The sequence below is a fragment of the Phyllostomus hastatus genome, unplaced genomic scaffold, assembly GCF_019186645.2.
Source record: "Phyllostomus hastatus isolate PE091 unplaced genomic scaffold, TTU_PhHast_1.1 phas_contig_549, whole genome shotgun sequence".
NCBI lineage: Eukaryota > Metazoa > Chordata > Mammalia > Chiroptera > Phyllostomidae > Phyllostomus > Phyllostomus hastatus.
This window is the reverse complement of record NW_025333907.1, coordinates 100,001-123,914: the sequence shown is the minus strand read 5'-3', so window position 1 is coordinate 123,914 and position 23,914 is coordinate 100,001. Positions and strand designations below refer to the sequence as shown.

At 44.2% G+C, this 23,914-nt stretch overlaps 1 protein-coding gene across 3 annotated transcripts; it reads right to left on the bottom strand.

Annotated features, from left to right (window-relative positions):
* Nucleotides 1–17,259, bottom strand: TARM1 (T cell-interacting, activating receptor on myeloid cells 1). 3 transcript variants are annotated; one of them, XM_045847248.1, is made up of 10 exons: nt 17,091–17,259; nt 11,860–11,895; nt 11,448–11,738; nt 10,830–11,126; nt 3,969–4,004; nt 3,489–3,575; nt 3,353–3,380; nt 2,947–2,981; nt 2,533–2,570; nt 1–907 (listed from the first exon to the last, which is right to left on the bottom strand). In XM_045847248.1, exons 1-10 carry the CDS (start codon nt 17,122–17,124, stop codon nt 764–766), a joined length of 1,026 nt encoding a protein of 341 aa, XP_045703204.1. In that variant the 5' UTR covers nt 17,125–17,259; the 3' UTR covers nt 1–763. The 3 variants fall into 3 exon arrangements, with proteins under 3 accessions (XP_045703204.1, XP_045703205.1, XP_045703206.1); XM_045847249.1 differs by having other exon boundaries at nt 3,489–3,521; XM_045847250.1 differs by lacking the exon at nt 3,489–3,575.
* Between the last annotated feature and the right edge of the window lie 6,655 nt (nt 17,260–23,914).

Below are 23,914 nucleotides of genomic sequence, written 5' to 3'. Positions count from 1 at the left end.
ACAATTTTATTGTAAAGGAAACAAATCAGTACCGGCTAACTGAAGAGAGACACATGATGAAGTCTGGGAGGGTCCCAAAAGCGAAGCTTCCTATATCCTCAGGATGTGTCCACTGTCCGGGCACGTGAGGGTGGGTCACCAACCAGGAAGCATCCCTAGCCTCGTATCTGGCATTTTAGTGGAGTGTCATCAACAGGTGTGGTTGATTGAATTATTGCCTACATGACTGAGTCTGTCTCCAGCCTTCTTCTGTTCGCAGAGGTTGGACTGAGAGCACCTGGCTCACATTCCCAACACTCTAATGACATGATTTGTCTTCCTGGCATGAACAGTGCTGCTGCTCCTCACCCCCAACCTGAGGCATTTCTTGGCATATTACTCTATGTAAATGATACTTTTCACTTAAAAAAAAATAGTCCTGGCTGGTGTGGCTCAGTTGGTAGGATACCATTCCACAAAACGAAAGGTCGCTGGTTCATTTAGCAGCCAGGGCATACCCCTGGGCTGCAGATTCAATCTGCAGTTGGGGCGCACGTGAGAGGCAACCAATTGATGTTCCTCTCTCACATCAATGTTTCCCTCCCTCCCTTCCCTCTAAAAATAAATCTTACTAGAAATATATAAATTTTATTTCTTTAGGAGAAGGAAGTCTAAACTGGAGATTTGAGGAAAGGCATCTCCATTTGTCTCATCCTCCAAGGGGCTTCTGCCCACTGTCCAGCCTCTTGTTGGAGGTTCTTCCCGGATCCAGATCTCTTCCTGGCTACATCTTAAGGGTCGAATACACACAGGTTTCTAGAGGTTGCTGCATCTGGTTGGAAGGGCCCTCACTCAGGGCTCTGGCATTCAGCTCAGCATACATCACTCCATGAAGTTCTTCAGCTCTTGACTCCTGAGATCCTTCATCCTGAGGGTGAGCAAGGAGGAGAGGATCAGATCTCCCAGGGAGGAGGATTTTGTGGTAAGGATGGAGCATTCATAATAACAGTGTGGTAGACAGCTTTCCAGGAGACTTCCCCAGAGTCTCCTAGTCCTTAATTGAGTTTGCCTCCTCTCTCGAGGGTTAGCTGGACCTAGCATCATACATCTGTGAGAGGAATAGAGCAAACACAAAAACACACCATAAAAGAAGGGAGGCCGTGTTCAAGATGAGGCCGTGAGGGACGGTTTTTTCTGTCATGCCTACTTCTCTATTGTCCCCTAGCTCACTCACACTGATGAAGTCATCTGCCATGTTATCAACTGCCCTTTGGAGAGGCTCATACAACCAGCATGGTCTCTGGTCAACAACCAGCAAGGAACTGAGTCCTGCTGACAACTACCTGAATGAGCATAGAAGCAAATCCTTTCCTAGTCAAGCCCTGGCCAGCACCTGCATCACAGCGCTGTGAGACCCGGAGTGAGAGACCCAGGTCAGCCACTCCAGAGCTGACCTACAAGCATGTGAGACAACAAATGTTGCTTTAGGCTACCACATTTGGGGAAGACTTGTTACACAGCAATAGGTAATTTATACAAACAGCTACCAAAATGAGTGTTGGTAGGAAACATCCAGAATCAGTAAATCCATAGGGACAGAAAGCATGTTTGTTACTGTCAAGACTGAGGGAGGGGGAGGGAATGGGGGAGCAACTGCTGAAAGGGTGTGGGGCTTCCTCTTGGGGTGATGAAAATTCCTGGAACTAGATAATGGGCATCGTGGCCCAACACTGAATGTAGCAAATGTCGCTGAATCATACATGTTACAATGGTGACTTTTATGTGTGTGTTCATGCAATTTTTAATATGTATTTATTAAATTCTCACCCAAGGATATATTTACTGATTTTTTAGAGAGAGAGGAAGGGGAATGGGAAACATCAATGTGAGAAACATCCATCAGTTGCCTCCTATATGCACCCCAACTAGGGATCAAACCTACAACCTTTTTGGTGTACAGGATGACTCTCTAACCAACTGAGAGCCATTCAGCCCAGGATTGACACAATTTTTCAAAAATTGAGTTACAAAGGGAAAAAGTAAGGGCTACTGTGAATGTTGCCACTGATGATGGATGCAGGATCTGCTGTGTGGTGTACAGTGAAGCAGGTGCTTTAAAGCAGGATCTTACCATGTTTTCACCAAAGGTGGGATTATTGTCCTCAGTGTCCAGATGAGGAAACTGAGACTCAGAGTGGGAACATCACTTGCCTGGGGTCCCACAGATAGTTAAAATAATGATAGCTTCCAGGTACTGAGTGTTTACAGCACACCTGGCATTTCCCCCATCTTTCTGTGGCTGTGAGTTCATTAAGCCATCCCATTAATCCTTTGAGGGACTTCAACCCATTTAAGGAATGGGACGTGTCCTCACAAAGGTGACTTGGGATGAAAGTCCCATGGCCAGAGAAGCATAGACAAGTCCAGACTGGGTTCTCCTGAAATGTACAGGAAGGGTTGGGGCAGAGTAAAGCAGAAGCCCAAACCATTGATACATCTACAGGGGGAGCAGTGGAGAGCCTGGATGGAGCAAGGGGCTGATGGGAAACTCACCAGGGCAGGAGAGCAGCTCATAATAGCTGTAGACGCATCTGGGAGAGAGAAGACTCTGTTGTTGGTTCATGCCCGGGATTGAGGGGTCAGGTCTACACATGCACACAGCTACACACATGTACTCTCACACAACACACATGTGTGCACTAATGCATGCATGTATAATATAGCGACACACCACACATGTGCACAAACAACATACAGACACACACAAAAGCACATAGATTGTACCTACACTGGATGCATATGTGTGTACGTGTTCACACGTGTATGTACCCACCCGCATGCTACATGTGCAAACTCATGCATACAACCCTCATGTGTGTACACACCACACACCTGTACATGCATCACATATTCAAACACATTTAAACACAGACCCCACACTACTACCTTCTTTCCCATGTTGATTACCTGTCACGACTTCAGGGTTCTTAGAAGAGTGGGAGCTGAGAGAAACAGAATGAAGCATTAGAGATTAAGGAAGGTAGAGAGAGAAAAGCAAGGTCACCACCCCAGTCTCTCCACCTATTCCCAGCTTGAATGCCCCACCCCCAGGTTTCCAAGTCACCCTATGCTCTAGAAGGTAGGTCTTGGAGCCAAAGAGAAGGAAATGGTTGGGGGAAAGAATCCAAGGAAAGGACATTGAGTGAGATGTGGAGGATGGTTGTGAGAGGAGAGAACATGGGAGGAGACCTGGGGTGGTTGTGGGAGCTGGTCTGGGGCATGTAAAAGGTTGACGTAACAAAGAAGGGTAAGTAGTCCAGGAAATGGTGAAGGCCAAGTTAAGTGTTGGCTGATGGGTTCTTGAGTGGCCTACCATTTCGTCGCCCTGTTACGAGCTGCCCCTGAGGGTGGAAAAAGAGAAGGGAACAAATTAGCCCTCTGATGTTAGCTTGGTCATTATGTTTCACCATTTCCCTCAGAAGATTTACCCACTTTTCTCCTGAACTCACCACAGCAGGTGTATTTGTAGATGAGGAGGAAGGCTGCAAGGAGGAAGAGTGAGGTGAAGGTGACAATGAGGATGATTTCAGTGGTCCCTGGTGAGAGGAGAGCAGGGATGAGGCCCAGTTGGTTCCCTGAGACCTGTTCTGATGCCTAAATGTGTCTACCATTGATTGTGTTTCTGTGATGTGCTGGAAACTCACTACATTTCTCTCATACAAGGATCCCAGAAGGGAGATAGCATGATGGCCATTTTACAAAGGTACAAGCTGAGGGTCAGGGAATTGAAAGATTTCTGAAGGCACCCAAATACTGAATAGGCAGAGCCCCAGCCCCACCCACCTTAAAAGATGTTGCATTAAACCATCATCTTCTGGCATCACTGAAACAGAAATATCCCTGAGGATGTTCCCAGCAAGACATAGCTTTCTGGGAGCTTCTCCCTGCATTTGAAGGGCTCTGTATCCCAGGAGTCTCTCTTTTCTTACCTAGTGTTTCTGTTCTCTTGGCAGACTCTGTTTCATCTAGAAGACAGAATTCAAGTTGCAGAACAACCATCACAACAGTGTACCATTAATGTATAATTTTTATAACTCTATATTACCTGCAGATGTGCACCTCTATTGTAAATGTATAGAAACATGCACAGAAATGATGCTACTAAGGTCAGAGTGAAGTTTCTTCTGGAGGGGGAAGGAAAAGGACTTGGTTTGTGGGAAGAAAACAACATGTAGCAAATGTGACTAAATGTGGACAAGTATAATTCTGGGTGGTGGCAAATGACTATCTTATCCTATTCCTGTTTTTTTTTTCTTTTCAGTTTTCTCAAAATGAAGCTCTTAAATGTAGTATATATTATAAATAACATTTTATCCAATTGGCTATATTTTTCTGGAGAACCTGGTCTAATACAACTGGGCAAAATTCTTGTAAGTCAGATATGGCTGCAGTTCCCAGGACAAAGAGACAAATCTTGCCAATTTTCCATAGTGCTTCTGAGGACAAAATCATAAATAACCCAACCTAACATGGTTTCAGTGCCTAACCTTTCATCTTCCCCATAGCCATGTAGCTGTTTTGTAATCCTGTTGTGCAGAGAGATTAGGGTAGAGAAAGAGTGGACTTATAAAAACAAACAAACCCGACTTCCGGCAAGATGGAGGCATAGGTGGATGCACTGTACCTCCATGCACAACCAAGATTAGAACAACAACAATTTAGGGCCAGAATAACACCCAGAACTGATAGAGAATTTATCTGAATGGAAGTCGGGCAGCCAAGAAGTTGAAGTAGACCCGTTGATCCAGACCGGTAGAAGGGGCTGAGAGGAGGAGCAGGCGCAGGTTGCGGTGCGCGGAGATCGGGGAAAACTGGGTGCATAAGGCAACCAGGAGCATGTAAGCCTTCCGGGATGCAGCGGTGAACCCTGAGTGTGCAAGCGGTGGCTGGCGGACCCAGTGAGGTGGCATTGTGGGCCAGGGCAGAGTGTGCAACCCAGGATCCCAGCGAAGGGACTGAGATCCCAGGAGAATGGAGCTACCGCCATTGTCCCTCTCACCCCCATCCCTGTCCCCACCCCCACATACAATGTCACAATCTAGCGACTGGGGTGCCCAACCCAGGTGAACACCTAAGGCTCCACCCCTTACCATAACAGGAGCGACCAGACCGAAAAAAAAAAAAGAGAGAGAGACACACACATGTCTCCAACAGAAGAACAGATCAGTCCCCCAGGACTCATCCTTTTGAGCGACCAAGAAATAGCCAATCTATCAGATGCACAGTTCAAAACACTGGTGATCAGGAAGCTCACAGAATTGGTTGATTTTGGGCGCAAATTAGATGAAAAAAAATGCAGGTTACCATAAAAGAGATGAAGGAAGATGCACGGAGAACCAATAGTGAAGGGAAGGAAACTGGGACTCAAAACAATAGAGTGGACCAGAAGGAAGAAAAAAATAACCAAGCAGGAAAGAATGAAGAAATAAGAATTCAAAAAAGCAAGGAGAAGCTTAGGAACATCCAGGACATCTTTAAATGTTCCAACATCCGAATTATAGGGGTACCAGAAGGGGAAGAGGAAAAGCAACAGATTGAGCACGTATTTGAACAAATAATAAAGGAGAACTTCCCCACTCTGGCAAAGGAAATAGACTTCCAAGAAATCCAGGAAGCTCAGAGAGCCCCAAAGAAATTGGATCCAAGAAGAAACACACCAAGGCACTTCATAATTACATTAGCCAAGGTAAAAATGAAGGAGAGAATCCTAGAAGCAGCAAGAGATAAGGGAACAGTAACCTACAAAGGAGTTCCCATCAGACTGTCAGCTGATTTCTCCAAAGAGACCTTACAGGAAAGAAGGGGCTGGAAAGAAATATTCCAAGTCATGAAAGACAAGGACCTACATCCCAGATTGCTCTATCCAGCAAAGCTCTCATTTAGAATGGAAGGGCAGATAAAGTGCTTCTCAGATAAGGTCAAGTTAAAGGAGTTCATCATCACCAAGCCCTTATTTTATGAAATGCTAAAGGGACTTATCTAAGAAAAGAAGATAAAGAAAAAACATGTATAGTAAAAGGACAGCAAACTCACAATTATTAACAACCACACCTAAAGCAAAACCAAAAGAAACTAAGTAAACAACTAGAACAGGAACAGAACCACAGAAATGGAGATCACATGGAGGGTTAGCAACAGGGTAGTGGGAGAAGGAGAGAGGGGGAAAAGGTACAAAGAATAAGTAGCATAGAATGTAGGTTGAAAATAGATAGGGGGAGGGTAAGAATAGTATGGGAAATGTAGAAGCTAAAGAACTTATAAGGATGGCACATGGACATGACTAAAGGCGGGGATATGGGTGGGAGAGAGTGTACAGGGTGGAGGGGAGTGAAGGGGGAACATGGGACAACTGTAATAGCATAATCAATAAAATATATTAAAATAAAACAAATACCAAAAAAACCCCATAAACTAAAGTTCAAAGCGCTTACTTGAATAGCATGTTGTCACATGCCTGTGAGTAGCAGAATGTGGCTGGAACCACATTCAGGCTTCGCTAGTTCTGCTGAGGTGACACCACATCGCTCTGCAGTGCTTCACCGTCCCCACCTGTGGCATCTCTACCTTGGAGTTAACCGAAGTGGATGAAGTACACCCCGAGTCCCTAGAGCTCCCCTTTCACCTCTTACTTCTAAGAAGGGAGTGGCCATGGGGAGTCCATGGGGTACTCTCAACCATGTATTTCATCTGTTTCCTGTGACCCCTGCCTTCGGTTCTTCACTTCTCTGTCCAACTAGCCTTGGTTTCCATCTTGGGCACCATCAGGAAGTGGGGTGCTGTTTATCACAACCTCCTTCTGTCAGCTCACCCTCCCTGCCTGCTGTGTTCTGTTTTATTTGGAACCAGGGCTACATTCAGCTGGTTCAAATTCAGAAATAATGAATAACTGGAAAATGAGACAAACTGAACTTTGGAATAAAGGTCCTTCAAGTGGCCTTGAAGACCGATGATGCTATTTGGTGGCAAATATTTCTTGAATAGCCACTGGCTAGGGGCACATATTTTAGGTGATTAGAGGCTTCAGGGATAGGAGGAGAGTACGTTGTCTACCCCCAAAATGCCTGCCAAGAACTCTGGTGTCTAACTGAAAACTAGACAATGGGTTTCCTGTCGGATTTCTCAACTTTTGCACTATTGACATGTAGAGCTGGATGATTCTTTGTGGGGAGGGAGTCCCATGCATTGTAAGATGTTTTGGAGCACATCTGATCTCTACCTACTAGATGCTAGGAGCATCCCGCATCCCCAGTTGTGGCCACCAAAGATGTCTCCAGACATTGCCATTTGTCACTGACTTGAGAACCAATGGTCTAAGGAAAATGAGGAATGAGGTCAAAGTCAGTTACTTCTCTTTCCTTTCTGTCAGGATTACTGCCACCCACCTGACACTCTCTGCCTCCTGCCCTGGCTAATCAGATAACCTTCACATCTCTGCAAGTTCAACACACTGGTGTAGCAACAGGTGTAGAGTTCTGGTCCTACAACAGCTGTGTGAAACTGAGGATTGTAAAAGGCCCTGGTGACACTGAAGGGGGAACTCCTGGGCCATTTTCAGTAATCCATCTGTGCACCTGCACCCAGTCGTCTGCTCTCCAAGCACACCCCTCTGCCATCCTCCTCTTTTCCTCAGCCTGTGGCCCTGGTGACAGTTGCCAGGTCTTGGATCATGGCTGAAGGAAGACAGGAAAGGTCTAGATTGAGCTTCACAACACTTGCTTGGACACCTGTTACATCAGCATATTCAAGCAGCAGCATCGAGGTCTTCCTCGATGACCATCAAGGAAAAAAGCCACAAGGCCCCTCTTATGCCATGAATAAATGGAGGAATGGGAAAATCTATTAATTACCGGTTGTTGAGTAACTGAAAACTTTTAAATAAAAGTTCCCTTTTCTGTGGAGAGCAGGTCCAACTTACTAGGTCATTCTTCTCATTTTGCCCCTCTCTTTTTTTAATTTTATTTTAATCATTGTTCAAATACAGTTTTCTCCTTTTTACTCCCAATCCAACCCCCCCACGCCTCCCCACTTCCCTCCCCTTAGTTTATGATCTTGTGTCCTTTAAGCTTGTTCCCGTGAACCCTTCCCACTGTCCCCTTAAATTCCCTCTACTCTCTTCTGTGGGCACTGTCAGCCTGCCCTCTATTTCAGTGTCTTTGGTTATATTTTGCTTGTTTCTTTGTTTTGTTATTTAGGTTCCTGTTAAAGGTGAGATCATATAGTATTTGTCTTTCACTGCCTGGCTTATTTCGCTTAGCATAATGTTTTCCAGCTTCATCCACGCTGTTGCGAAGGGTAGGAGCTCCTTCTTTCTTTCTGCTGCATAGAATTCCATTGTGTAAATGTACCATAGTTTTTTGATCCATTCATTTACTGATGGGCATCTTGGTTGCTTCCAGCATCTAGCTATTGTAAATTGTGCTGCTATGAACATTGGGATGCATAGGTTCTTTTGAATTGGTGTTTTAGTATTCTTAGGATAGAGTCACAGCAGTGGAACCCCATTTTGCCCCTCTCTTTATCATCACTTTTGGAAAAGACTACCTCATCTGTGCTTACCTTTGTCAGATGTGATTATACTGAGTTAAAGAGACAGGCATACATACACCCCTGGTGTTTTTAGAACCTGGCGTACCTTAGGTGTCATAATTTCCCACCAATCTTTGTAATTAATAGTAATGATAAGAATACTTATCATTATTTTGAGAGGGATACAATTTTTTTTTAGAAAGAGAAACATTGGTTTGTTGTTCCACTTGTTGATGCATTTATTGGCTGCTGCTTGTACATGCCCTGATCGGGCATTGAACCCACAATGTTGATGCATCGGGATGATCCTCTAACCAACTGAACTGCCTGGCCAGGAATGTAGTTCTTGATAGAACTGTTTTGGAATTCAGAGGGGGAAGTTTTGGGTGTTCATAATGATAGTAACAGCAAATATGTATATGGTATTTGCTATGCACCAGACACAGGTTTGGGAAGGATTTTGGTAAAATGACTCATCAGAATCTCATCACAAGTCCATTGTGTCAGTGCTACTTACTGTCAACCCCATTTAACAGATGAAGAAACTGAGACAGAGAGAGGCTAAGTAATCTGTAGGAAAATGTGTTATTAGTTACAGGGCCCAACTAAGATCCAAATGATTATAATTATTTGCAAAACAATACTCCCTTTATACCCTTTCAGACCATGGGGCCATCTACCTGAGTGATGGATGCCTGTTTCTTGCTCAGATGGTTCTGGTGGCTTGAATGTTTTGCCCCAGTTATCTATCCCTGGAGGGGACATTGACTACCTTCACACTGACCTAGAAAAGAGAATGGAGTAAACAAATGGACTGTAGAGCAGGAAAGATATCCCAAAGAACATGACAGAAGGGGACAGGGCATTCTCTTGAGTCTCTTCTATAAGGGCCCTCATCTCAGGCATGAGGTCTCCACCCTCATGACTTAATTTGCCTCCCAGAGTCCCCATCTCCCAATACTATCACGCTGGGACACCAGGAATTCAACATATGAATTTGGTGTGGAGGCTCCTCAAAAAATTAAACACAATTACCTCTGATGCAGCAATTCCATTTATGGGTATTTATGCAGCAAAATTTAAAGCAGGGCCTCAAGGAAATATTTGCACACCCGTGTTCATAGCAGCATTATTCACAATAGCCAAAAGATAGAAGCAACCCAAGTGCCCATAAGCAAGTGCATGGAAAAACAAAATGTGGTCTAGCCATGCAGTCAAACATCATTCAGCCTTAAAAATGAAGCAAATTCTGCCCTGGCTGGTGTGGCTCAGTGGATTGAGTGCCGGCCTGCAAACCAGAGGGTCATGGTTTGATTCCCAGTCAGGGCACATGCCTGAGTGCGGGCCAGGTCCCCAGTAGGGGGTGTGTGAGGGGCAACCACACATTGATGTTTCCCTCCCTTTCTCCTTTCCTTCCTCTCTTCCTAAAAATAAATGAATAAAAATAAAATAAAAAAGGAAATTCTGATGTGCTGCAACATAGAGGAACCCTGAGGACATTATGCTAAGGGAAATAAGCCAGTCACAAAAATACAAATACTGTACGATTCCACTTCTGTGAGGTGTCTAGACTAGTCATATTCATAGAGACATAGTAGAGTGGTGGGTGCCAGGGGCTGGGGAAGTGGGAATGGGAAGGGGTTGGGACAGAGTTTCAATTTTAAAGATGAAGAGAGTCCAATGGGTGGACAGTGGTGACTGCAGCACAACAATGTGAATGTACTTAACACCACTGAACTGTGCACTTAAAAGTGGTTAAAATGGTAAATTTTATATTATGCATTTTTATCACTTGTAAAAAAAAATCACCCCTTAAAAAAAGTCTAGGCAGGAAGAGAAGAGCTAAAAGGTATGAATGGTAGACAATGAACATAAAACAGATCTCCTGGAGCTTCTCAGTTTGTCTGGCAAGGAATTAAAGTTCCTACTGTATAACTCCATGAAATGTCATTCACACTTTAGTCTAAATGAATGGTGTCCTGCCAGGAGATAGGCAATAACTTTGTGGCTAGATCTTATTTTCTTAGTGGGGTAGGCTATTATGAATCCACCAAGCCTCCTTTCCTGTGGTTCCCCACCACTCACACTCCCTCTGTTAGCAGAAGATCCTGTCCACTCTACCACATGGTTCTGGCCCTAACTTTCTTATTTCCAAGTGATTTTTTCCCCCAAGCTCCAGAGTTTTGTAGGGACAGAGCCTCCCTCTGGTATACTCCAGGTGGCATATAATTCAGCTATTGTCCTCCTCATGGTAAAAACCTTACCTGTCACCCAGATCTCAAAGTGATCACTGGGTACTGAGGCCAGGAAAGGAGCCCTTTTTTGGTAGTACACACAGCTGTAGTTCCCAGTGTCACTGACTGTCACACTTCGAAGGGGAAAGCCTGGCTCCTCCCCTACTGGATTCTGCAGCTGTATGGATGTTGGAGTTCCTTTCTTCAGTAGAACAAACATGTAAGACTCAATCACATGGCTGGGCTTCTGGCACTGCAGAGTCATGTTTTCTCCTGCAGTCACATTGCCCCTATGGTGGCCTTGGAGGGAAGGTTTGGCTAAATACCCTGTAAGAGAAGGAAGGCTCAGAAATCATGGGAGAAGCCTTGGGTGCCCCATCAACCTTACTGTCCTTGCAGGATTCTTAGGGAATGTGGGAAGTGACAGTCACCTGATCTCACCCTCTTTCTGCTCTGACTCCAGGAAGTAGGTTTCCCTCCTACAAGCCCTGGGTGAAGCCACAGTCCTCAATTCTGTTCCTGTTTTTCTCATCTCCCCTTCCCTATCTACACTGGAGATGAGACCCCTGACCCCACTCTTTTTCTCTGGATGCCCCCTCAACCCTGTCCTAGGAAGAGCATGTGTCATTCTGAGCACCCTGTCCTCACCTGTCACCAGTAGTAGAAGGACATCACTGGGTGGTGACCTTTTGTTGGGGCTCTGTCTTCTATAATATTCACAGGTGTACTCTCCAGCATCACTGTTTTGTAGATCGGTGAGGTGAAGTTCTGTCACAGTCTCTATGGTATCAGAAGATTCCAAGCACTGTATGGTGGAGTTATTTTTTTTAAAAATAAAGTTGACATTCTTGATAGGAGCTGAGCATTGCAGTGTCACCTTACTGTGAGTGGGAACCACCCAGCTGGGCCAGACACTGATGGAGGGCCTGGGAAGTGACTCTGGAAGGAAGCAGAGTCCAGGGCTTGGTTTGATACACTGACCTGTGCTTTTGAAATTGGAAAGGGGATATGGGGAATTTGGAATGAAGGAGAAGGAAAGTTTCACTGTAGAAAGACTCACCGTCTGTTATCCAGTCTCGTAGGCCAACACACAGCCCTGAAAGGGAATCATCCATGAGACATAAACACCTGCCTGGAGCCCATGTCCTCAATCTACCCTGGTCCCCTAGGAACCATCCAGGGCTTTTGCTGAAAATGAGCCGCTCATTATCATATTCCCCAGCAGTCCCAGCCCCCTCCCCAAGAACCCAGTTGGCATCAGTGTCAATTTGCAGCTTATATTTCTTCCCTAGGGCAGCCGTAACAAATTACCACACAGTTCCTGGCTCATAACAACACAAACATATTACAGCGCAGTTTGGTTCATGAGAGAAATCTAGCATCATTTGTTTCACTACCTAAAATCAAGGTTGCACTGATTTTAATCAATGGTTAAAATCAAGGTGTATTAGATCAGTCAATCGATTGATCTCACATCTTCACTAGCCACTCATCTATTGGTGAACCACTTAGGTGGTTTTCATGTTTTCACTATTGTAAATAATAATGCAGTGAACATAAGGGTGCAGATACCTCTTTTTAAGAAATCCTCGCCTGAGGATATGTTTATTGATTACACAAAGAGAGGAAGGGGAGGGGGAGAGAGAGAGAGAGAAGAAACATTGACATGAGAGAGAAACATCAATCAGTTGCCTCCCATGCACACCCTGACCAAGGGTCAAACTTGCAACCTAGGTAGGTGCCCAGACCAGGGATTAAACTCTCAGGCTTTTGGTATACAGAATGATGCTCCAACCAACTGAGCCACCTGGCCAAGGTAATAGTTCTTTAAGATAGTGTTTTCATTTCCTTCAGCTATATGCCCAGAAGTGGAATTGCTGGGTCACATGATAACTCTATTTGTAACTTTTGGAGGAACTCCCATAGTGGCTTTGCCCATTTACATTCCCTTTTCTCCACACCTTCTCCAACACTTGGTATCACACCTTCTTGATGGTGGCCATTCTAACAGGTGGTGAGTATTTGCAGCAGAGATTGCGGGCCCCGCTGAGCCCATTTGACTGTCGGGTCCTCTATGTAACAAGTTGCCAACACTGCAGAGATCCTGGGATTCACTGTTTACTTCCCTCCCTGAAGTTTTCCCAGCCGTGACTCCCTTCATTCCCCCTCTAGGTATTTCCTGCCCAACTTCCTCCAAACTATGACCTTTTAAATTTCCCAGGATGACTCTGTGGAAAGTTGGGGGTCATTGGAACTGTTCAGACCAGACTTTAAATTCAGCTTTACTTAGTAGCCAAGTGGCTTTCTGTGTGACATCAGCAGTCACTCTCAAGTTCCTCAACAGGCAATATGGGGATGTGAGTATTTTGCAAAATTTCTCTAAGGCAAGTAACATGACTTGAAGTCATACAAAGACACAAGATTAAGTAATACTGATTTTGCGAGAAAGTCATTCTCTTTTCATTCTGTCTCTGTCTCTGTCACGGAAGAATATTGCAGCCAGGTGCTAGTTTCTAACCCATTTCTTTTTATGTGTTGATTTTTTAGAAAGAGGATGTGAGAGAGGGAGAGGGAAAGAGAGAGACAGATGATAGACATTGTTTTGTTGTTCCACTTATTGATGCATTCATTGGTTGATTCTTGTATGTGCCCTGACCAAAGATCACACACACAACCTTGGTGTATTGGGATGATGCTCTAACCAGCTGAGCTACCTAGCCAGGGCTCCAACCCATTGTATTCACTTTTATCTCTAAGGAAGAAAGACCAGGGGCAGGGCGGGAATGTGGCCCAGTGTCTACAGTCAAGTAGCAGTAGCTACTAGAACTTAATCGTATTGTTTCCCCTGCTTACTATATACTGACAACTATATTGTATTTTTGATGAGTGATACTGATTTTCCATTAATAGAAGTGTTTTATAGACCTTTCAAAATAGCATTGAACATAAAATGAATAATATAAAAATCTGAAGCAATGTGAAGAAGACTATCACTTATATGAAAGAATATAGATATCATGTACATCTGGCAAAATGCCATTGGGTAGTTCAATAATGACTGAGATTGGGAAAGGGATAGATGAAGGAAAATGTGTGTAAGGTCCCCAACACTTTTCTGGTATGTAATAGGTATTCAAGAAATGAAAGTTTTTGCCCTGGCCAGGTGGTTGAGTTGGTTGGAGCATCATTCCATACATCAAATGAAGTGGGTTCAGTCCCTAGTCAAGGCACAATAGGAGGCAACCAATCCATGTTTCTGTCTCACATCGATGTTCTCTCTCCACCCCCTTCCTTTCCTCTCTCTGTAATCAACAAGCATAATCTCAGGAAAGGATTTAAAAAAAATTTTTTTTAATTAGAAAAGAGAAACTGTGTGAGGGACTTCTGGCCAATATGCAGGCATAGGTAGACATACTGTGCCTCCTCCCACAACCAAAAGAAGGACAACAACAAATTTAAACACAAAAAACAACCAGAACTGACAGAAAATCGAATTGTATGGAAGTTCGACAACCAAGGAGTTAAGGAAGAAACGTTCATCCAGACTGGTAGGAGGGGCGGAGATGGGCGGCCAGGGTGGACAGGACTTGGAGCAAGGTGGCAGCTGGCAGAGTGGGCGGTCCCACATTCATGTGTGGATAAACCAGGAGGAACAACTGGGGAGTGAGACAGACCACACAACCCAGGGCTTTAATGCAGGGAAATAAAGCCTCAGACCTCTGACTGAAAACACTGCTGGGGATTGTGGCTGGGGGAGAAACTCCCAGCCTCACAGGAGAGTTTGTTGGAGAGACCCACAGGGTTTGGGAAAGTACACAAGCCCACCCATCCAGCAATCAGCACCAGAAGGGCCCAATTTGCTTGTGGGAAATGGGGGAAGTGACTGAAATCCGGCAGCAAGTGGAGCAAGCAGCATTGTCCCCTCTCGGACCCCTCCCCGCACATACAGCATCACAGTGCAGCAATGTGGGATGCCCCACCCTGGTGAACACCTATGGCTCTGCCCCTTACTACATAACAGGTGCCCGAGACAGGAAAAAAATGGCCCAAATGAAAGAACAGATCCAAGCTCCAGAAAAAATACAACTAAGTGACGAAGAGATAGCCAACCTATCAGATGCACCATTCAAAACACTGGTAATCAGGATGCTCACAGAATTGGTTGAATATGGTTGCAAAGTAGATGAAAAATGAAGGCTACACTAATTAAATGAAGGGAAATGTACAGGGAACCAACAGTGATGGGAAGGAAACTGGGACTCAAATCGACGGTGTGGACCAGAAGGAAGGAAGAAACAGTCAACTAGAACAGAATGAAGAAACAAGAATTCAAAAAAATTGAGGAGAGGCTTAGGAACCTCGAGGACATCTTTAAATTTCCAACATCTCAGTCATATAAGGGTGTCAGAAGGACAAGAGGAAGACCAAGAAATTGAAAACTTATTTGAAAAAATAATGGAGAACGTCCCCAATCTGGCAAAGGAAATAGACTTCCAGGAAGTCCAGGAAGCTCAGAGAGTCCCAAAGAAGTTGGACCCAAGGAGAAACACACCAAGGCACATCATAATTACATTAGCCAAGATTAAAGATAAGAAGAGAAAACTAAAAATGGATCTGCCTTTCAACCCAGCAATTCCACTGCTGGGACTATATCCTAAGAACACTAAAACACCAATACAAAAGAACCTTTGCACCCTGATGTTCATAGCAGCACAATTTACAATAGCTAGGTGCTGGAAGCAACCTAGATGCCCATCAGTAAATGAATAGATCAAAAAACTATGGTACATTTACACAGTGGAATTCTATGCAGCAGAAAAAAAAGAAGGAGCTCCTACTCTTTGCAACAGCTTGGATGGAGCTGGAAAGCATTATGCTAAGCGAAATAAGCCAGGCAGTGAAAGACAAATATCATATGATCTCACCTTTAACAGGAACCTAAACAACAGCAAAAAAGAAACAAGCAAAATATAGTCAAAGATACTGAAATAGAGACAGGCTGACAGTCACCAGAGGGGAGAGAAGAGGGAATTTCAGGGGAGAATGGGAAGGGTTTACAGGAACAAATTTAAAGGACACATGGACAAAAACTAGGGGGAGGGTGGTAATGGGAGGGAAGTGTGGAGGGTTGGGTGGGTGGGCTGGATTAGGAGTAAAAGGGAGAAAACTGTACTTGAACAATGATTAAAATAAAATAAATAAAGAAAGAAAAAAGTAAAGAAAGAAAAAGATAAGGAGAGAATCTTAAAAGCAGCAAGAGAAAAGGAGAAAGTTACCTACAAAGGAGTGCCCATAAGACTGTCAGCTGATTTCTCAAAAGAAACCTTGCAGGCAAGAAGGGGCTGGGAAGAAGTATTCCAAGTCATGAAAGTCAAGGACCTACATCCAAGATTACTGTATCCAGCAAAGCTATCATTTAGAATGGAAGGGCAGATAAAGTGCTTCCCAGATAAGGTCAAGTTAAAAGAGTTCATCATCACCAAGCCCTTATTCTATGAAATGTTAAAGGGACTTATCTAAGAAAAAGAAGATAAAAAATGTGAACAGTAAAATGACAACAAACTCACAGTTATTAACAACTGAACCTAAACCAAAAACAAAAACTAAGCAAACAACTAGAAGAGAAACAAAACCAAAGAAATGGAGATCACATGGAGGGTTATCAGCAGGGGAGGGGGAGGGGGAAAGAGGGGGAAAAGGTACAGAGAATAAGTAGCATAAATGGTAGGTAGAAGATAGACAGGGGGAGATTAAGAATAGTATAAGAAATGTAGAAGCCAAAGGACTTACATGTATGACCCATGGACATGAACTAAAGGGGGGGAATGTGGGTGGAGGGGAGTGCACAGGGCAGAGGGGAATAAAGGGGACTAATGGGACAACTGTAATAGCATAGTCAATAAAATACATTTAAAGAAAATTAGAAAAGAGCCCAGCAGGTGTGGTTCTGTGGATTGAGCACCACCTGTGAACCAAAAAATCGCCACTGGTTTCATTCCTGGTCATGACACATGCATGGACTGCAGGCCAGGTCCTTAGGGGCATGCAAAAGACACCTAATCTGTGTCTCTCCATATCAGTGTTTCACTCCTTCTCCTTTCTCCCTTCCTTTCTATCTAAAAATAAATACATGAAATGTTTTTAAAAAATTAAACTAGAAATGAAAGTTTCTATTCTTTGCTTATTCCTCCGAAGCCATTACCTACCCCACAAGTCATAGCAACACCATCTTCCTCCACAGCCTGCCTCACCACCACCCTCATTGGCTCCTCTACCCTCCCCCATACTTACCAACACAGAAGAGGGCCAGGGATGGCAGGATCATTGTGGCCCCCTAAGCTTCTTTCCAGGATCTTCTTTGAATTTTGCTGTTTGTGGTAAGTCAAAATGGTCTCATGACTCCTTGATGTGCTATAACAGCTTTGTTCCATTTTTAATCATCTGCTGTTACATACCCACAGTCCCTGCCTCCCAGTCATAATCAGGAAATGATGACTATTTATTGCAACACACTCTCAAGTCACTTCCCCCAGGCTGGGCCAAGCACAGAATTTAGATCACCCAATACAGTCTAAGGCCTACTCACAAATGTGCATAATATGTGAGAAATTGCTCATCAAATTGTATAACCATTGTCCCCTTCTACACAGTGACAGAATTCAGCAGGGCCCAGGGCCATCAGAATCAGAACTCCATTTCTTTCCCGTGGTTGGTGTTTCTGGTCAACAGGGTATGAGTGGAAGTGACAGGTACAAGTTCTGGTTATGCCTTTGGGAGCATGGGAGGGTGGAAGTGGGTACAGAGCTGATAAGGATGAATTGTAGGGGCGAGGGATCCAAGATGGCAGAGGGCTGGATGGAAGCTCCACTCATCTTCTTCCCAGGATGAAACTGACATTACAGTGAAACTAGAGAACAATCATCCTGAACAATGAACTGAGGACGAGCTGGAGAGAAGCCTTATACAAGGACTTACAGAAGAAACCACATCAAGACTGGGAGGAAGTGCAGAGGCGTGAGAGGGCTGGCTGGGCTCTACGGGTGGCACATGAAGTTCTGGAGAGGTATTTCAGCGGCTGGGAAGATTCCCCCTGGGAAGGGTGGTGTCTCAATTCCAAGTCTGGCTTCCCCACCCAGCCTAAGAGCACCGGAACTGGAAAAGGCACCCACATAACATCCAGCTGTGAAAAGCAGTGGGGTTTCTGTCCACTAGGGAGAGACAGCTAGAGACGCAGCTACCCTCTTAAAGAGCTAACACACAAAATTTCATTTGCAGCCACTAACCCTAGGCTTTGGGAGAGGGAAGGCAGAGCAGGTCCACCAGAGTAGAGCCTGGTGTTGGTGGCTGTGGGCATGTGTGCCTGCTGGAGGCGTGGCTGAAAAGCCTTCTCTGCCCATCTGTGGAAGTGCTGAGGACTGCATGACCTGGACGCAGCCCTCTAGCAACACCTGCCAGGAGTTGAGACATAAATGCTTCAGGTCCCTTGACCTTTGGGAGATAACTGGGAAGTGTGTGTTTCTTCCTAGCCTCTAAAGCTTAATCGGTACTAAATGCCTCACTATTAAGTACCAGAAGTATCAAGTACTAGCAGTACTAACAACTACATAATTAATCTACTGCGGCACTAGCTGTATTGGGCTCCAGCAGTATTAGTGCCAGCAGCATTAATTTCCAGCAGTATTAGTATTAGCAGTATTAAGCTCCAGCAATATACTAGCACTGTTGATCTCCAGAACTATCATTTTTATTAGTAGTAAGCTCCTGCAGTATTAAGTACTAGCAGTACTATGCTATACATTATTAAGCTCCAGAAGTATTGGTATTAAGGTTCAGCAGCACTAGTATTAGTGTTACTAAGCTCCAGTAGTATTATTACTAGCAGTTTTGAGCTCCAGTAGTAGTACTAGCAGTATTGATCTCCAACACTATTAAGCTTCAGTAATATTACTAGCAGCATGAGCTTCAGCAGTATCAGTACTGGAAGTATCAAGCTCCTGCAGTATTAGTGCTGGCAATACTAAGCTCCAGCAGTATTACTGCTAGCAGAATTAAGCTCCAGCAATATTTGTGTTAGCAGTATTAAGCTCCAGCAACATTAGAACTAGCAGTATGAGCTCCAGCAGTATTAAACTGTAGTTGTCCACAACAGAATGTGACTTCAGAACTTCTATATTCTCATTGAACTGTTTCCCAAATAAACAACTTGAATTTGAATCCTTATCCTGGGGTCTGCTTCTAGGGGAACCCAAACTGAGACCTCCCAAGTGCCTGAGAAACTCACACCAGTCCCAGTTCTGCATCAGCAGGTTCAGAAGTGGACTTGCATCAGCCTGGGTTTACCTTTGGTGGCAGGGAAGTCTGTCAGGACTGTGCTGATGCCCAACACTCTGTAATGGGAATACTGGTGACTGAAGTGATTCAGTCTTGTGAACTGACCTTTTGTGAACTCACCTTTTCAATGCCTAAGTGTTTCAGTACATAGTTACCATCATCAGATAAGAATCTTTAAAAAGAAAACATGTAACAGTGGCAACACAACAGGAAGACAGCACTTCCTTAACTGTCTGTTATCTAGTCAGAATTCAAATTTCCCCAGTGATCTCAGAAATGTCCTATCAGTTTTTTAAAAAATCAGAATCCAGTTCCTCAAAATAGAGGTCTATGAACTGCATTTGGGAGATATGCTAACTTAAATATGACAAAATTCTCAATCTCTCTGCTAAAGTAAAAACCCAACTGAGTCATAGCTCTTCAGGGGGAACCTCCCCAGCCACTGAACTGTCTTTCTGTAACTTTGTCTGCCAACATGCATTTGGAGCGAGAGCCAAGTGCTGCTGTTGCCCGGATGGAGCTTACTTGACTTGCTGTTGAAAAATACAGAAAAGTCAACAAAGCTACCACTTACCTAAGGAAAACCCATTCCAATTAAAGGCGTTTCTTTGAAGGTTATTTTCAAAGGATGTGGTAGTGATTTTTGAAATCCTGAGACTCTCATAAGACACTTTTGTCTCAATAACATTTCTGTGTGTAGATTTATTTCAATAGAAAATGACTTAGTGTCATGAGTATTCACCTAATTGTCCATGTTGCACCAGAAAACAAGGCCAGTAGTTTTGGAAATGCTTTCAACTTGGTATTCTAACAAGGTTCCTTAAATTAATTTTCTGATTCAGATTTTTGTCATTCCTGTAGGGGTTTTTAAAGTTTTTTCTATTGATTTGAGAGAGACAGCCAGCCATTGATTTGTTGTTCCACTCATTTATGCATCATTGGTTGATTCTTGTATGTGCCCTGACCAGGAATTGAACCACAACATTGGTGTATGGGGATGATGCCCTAATCTACTGAGCAACCCGGCCAGGGTGCCTGAAGGGTCTTCTTTTTTTCTTTAAGATCTTTAAATTTTATTTTTAGAGAGAGGGGAAGGGAGGAAGAGAAACATGTGAGTGGTTGCCTCTTGTACACCCCCTACTGGGAACCTGGCCTGCAGCCCAGGCTTGTGCCCTGGCTGGGAATCGAACCAGCAACCCTTTGGTTCTCAGACCAACAGACACTCAGTCCACTGAGCCACAGTAGCCAGGGCTGAAGGGTCTTTTAATGGCGGTTCCACTATACAGCCATAATTGATTGAATTACTGGTCTTGGTAATTAATTCAGTCCCCATTGCCTCTGACCTCTCCCCTCCCCTGAGGTTGCTTGGGGGCAATTGCTGAAAGCTGAGTTTCTATTCAAGCTTTGGTCTTTCCACGACTATCTCCCATCCTGAAGCTACCCTAGGGGCCACCAAGAGTAGCTTCATTAGAACAAAAGATGCTTCTGTCATCCCTTCGCTCAGGAAGTCCATGCTAGGAACCGGGCCTGCGATACCACACAAGACAAATCTAGCTGATAGCAAAGCATTTTCATATTCGTCAGCTCCAATCACAGGGGAACTGAGCGGAAAGGCTCACACATCTCAGAGTTGTGCCAAGAGGCAATGACAACCTGTCTCATGACAGCCCTCCAGGGTTGATAAGGTGAGTGGGTAATAAGCTCACAGCAGCCCCTCTTGAAATGCCCACTTTCTCACACTCCTGGGGGATCTTGAGGTACCTGCCAAGACCTGGGTGAGTGGCAATCCACGCCTCTGACTGCACATGTGGAATGTTTTCAGGAAGCCTTACGATGGCCTGAATTCTCCATAGTTATGCAAAATAAGCAATGGACACTGAGATCTCCAGAGGATTTCAGTTGTGGGTTGAAGGTCTGTCTCTAACTCCCTAATTCCTATGTTGAAGCCCCTAACCCCCAACATGATGGTGTAGGGAGGTGGTGCCTTTGGGAGCTACTTAGGTTTAAATGAGGTCAGGAGGGTGGATTATGAGGAATCCCGTGGTGGGGTGAGTGCCTTTATGAGAAGAAATGACAAAAGATCTCTCTTTCTTCCCCTCTCCCTTCCCCTCCCCTCCCCTCCCCAACCCAACTTGAAAATACAACAGAAGGCAGCTGTCCACAAGCCAGGGAGAGGGCTCCCACCAGAACCATGGTCTCGGACGTGCTAGCCTCCAGGACTATGGAAATAAGCTTCTGTTGTTGAAACTGCCCAGTCTGCAGTATTTTGTTATGAAAGCCCAAGTTTACTGAGACAGATACAAAGACAGTAGCATGGATTGTCTCCTGGCCAGCAGCTGCATGTGTGGAGCCAAGAGGGTCAGAGAGACTGTAATAGAGACATCTAGCAGGAGACTCTCTTCACGTCCTTGTCGCTCAGGCACCCAGACTGATAGAGTGGCCACCACCAAAGATTGCTGGTCACTGGGTCATGGAGGAGAAAGAGCTCAGGGTGAGGATAGAGGGAGTGCTTACGATTCAATGCTCCATCCTGGACAGGACACTCATCAGTGTCGTTGACAACTCATTGTCCAGCTAGAACAGACAGCAACAGCCAGAGATGGAAGTCCTACTGCTTGTGGGTGGCAGCAGGGCCTCAGGGTTTCTGTGCTGAGCAAGGAAAATGATGTGATCGCTAGGGAGCAGTAGCACACGACGAGTTTTATTGGTGACAGGCTTGTGTGGGAAGTTGCTTACCTCATGAAAGCTTGCAAAGGGTTAGACACAGGAACAAGGAGGTGAGGGGTGTCTGAGAAGGGACTCATGTCTAGACTAGTGATTTTCAACCTTGCTCATCTTGTGGAACTCATTAATTCATTGCTACAGTACACAATTCAGCATCCTGAAAAAAAAATTTTTTGCTGATCTGACAAAAAATGTAATTTTGATTTATAAAAAATTAATAGTAATTACCTACCTTTTTTTTTTTTGCTCCAAAGTGGCTTCTTTAAGAAAATCAGGTGCCTATACTTTTATATAAGGATTTCTGGTACCAAGAATTAACCAATCAGATGCAACCTCATTATGTTACATGGCCAATAACATGTAACTGTTATATGACCTGCACATTTATGGTTTAAGACAGGGCAGTCACACTGGATGGCTATTGTTGTGTTGGCTATTGTCATTTTTTAATTTGACAACCTAAGGAAAAAGAGGTCAGTGCTCCTGACTGAACAGCCAGGTTCTGCATATTTTACAAATTCTTGTGGCACACCAGTTGAAAAACACGGTCACTCCAAAGGTTTACCTGTTCATAGGGTCTCCCTATGGCTGGCAGCTGTGGGGTACAACTCCATGGGGTATGCAGAGCAGGTAGGTTTTACCTAGTTGATTATTTTTAAATCCTCACACAAGGATATGTTTATTGATTTTAAAGAGAGATGGAGGGAGGGAGAGAGAAACATCCATGTGAGAGAGAAACATTGATCTCCTGTACATAGCCCGACCCAGGATCGAACCCTCAACCTAGATACGTACCCTGACTGGTAAGCACACCTGCAACCTTTTTGATGTACAGAACGATGTTCCAACAAACTGAGCCACCTGGCCAGGGCTCTACTTAGATTTAGTATCTGCTTATTTGGGCTTCATTTAAACTAATTGGATCTCTGACCATTTGAGTTTAGTGCCCATTGGGCTTTTGGGCCAAAAGATTTTAGAAGTGTACAGGTAGGGCCAACACACAGAGGCCAGTTGGCTCATTTATAGAAAAATGCCCAGAGTAGGGGATGTTTGGAAATCCTTCGCAAACAACAGAAATGACTCCCACACCTTGTTTCTGAGAAAAAGGCACCCTGATTTCCAAAGGACTTATTTGAGAACAGTGTTCACAGTATTTTATTGCTGTATTTTCTCCCTAGAGAAAATAAAAGTAAATAAATGCTTAATGCAAGTTAAAGAGGTTGTAGACCTACATGGAGAATTTCATCTAGGGCTTTTGTAGAAGATGCTTCTTAGACCCTAATCTCCTTGAAAGCCAGGACCATAGTTGTCAGGTTTCCCTCCAAATAACAAGTGCCCAGCACAGGCGTTATTATAACGCAACCTGACCCATACCTCAGCCTCGTCTTTCTGTATTTCTGTCATCTTTATATTCACCTTTTCAGCCACACTGATCATCTTTCTGGTGCAGACCTGCAGCGAGGTCAGAATTTCAGCGCTGATCTGGGAAGAAGATGTGACCACTAGGTGGCAGTAGCGCACAACTTTTAGTCCTTCACAGTCACCGTGTACTCATGGTTCACAAGACTTTTTTGTCAACTCTGTACTCTCTGCCCAGAGCACCCTTCCAGCCCTTCTTTACCTAGTTCAAGTCCACCCAACTTTCAAATCTCACATAACTTCTTCAGCCAAGCCGTCCGAGATCTCCCTCATTAGATCAAATCCTCCAATCATGGGCTTTCAAACCTTCTGTCTCTCCTTTTTTTTAAATCAAAGTTTTAGTAAATTGAATTCAACAATATCTGAAACAGTTAACATTTTAGAATGTCAGTGTAGTTCACAAATTAACAAACATCATGAGCATCTCAATAGATGCAGTGAAAATATTTAGCAGAACCCAACATCCATGCATAACAAAAATTCTCAGCTAACTAGGCATAGAAAGGAATTGTATCAACCTGATTTTTAAAAATCTGCAAAAGAAATACAACAAACAACATAGTTACCAGTGCATGATAGAGCTCTATTTCCCTATGGTTAGAAACGAAACAGTTTGCTTTTAGCACTTTTATTCAGCATTG

Excerpts from the sequence above, each read along its gene's own strand:
- TARM1 (XM_045847248.1), bottom strand. The coding sequence starts at position 17,124 with ATGATCCTGCCATCCCTGGCCCTCTTCTGTGTTG. Across the intron at positions 4,005-10,829 it reads CTTTGAGATCTGGGTGACAG|ATGAAACAGAGTCTGCCAAG; the intron begins GTAAGGTTTTTA and ends TCTGTCTTCTAG. Across the intron at positions 3,576-3,968 it reads CAAGAGAACAGAAACACTAG|GGACCACTGAAATCATCCTC; the intron begins GTAAGAAAAGAG and ends TCCTCTCACCAG.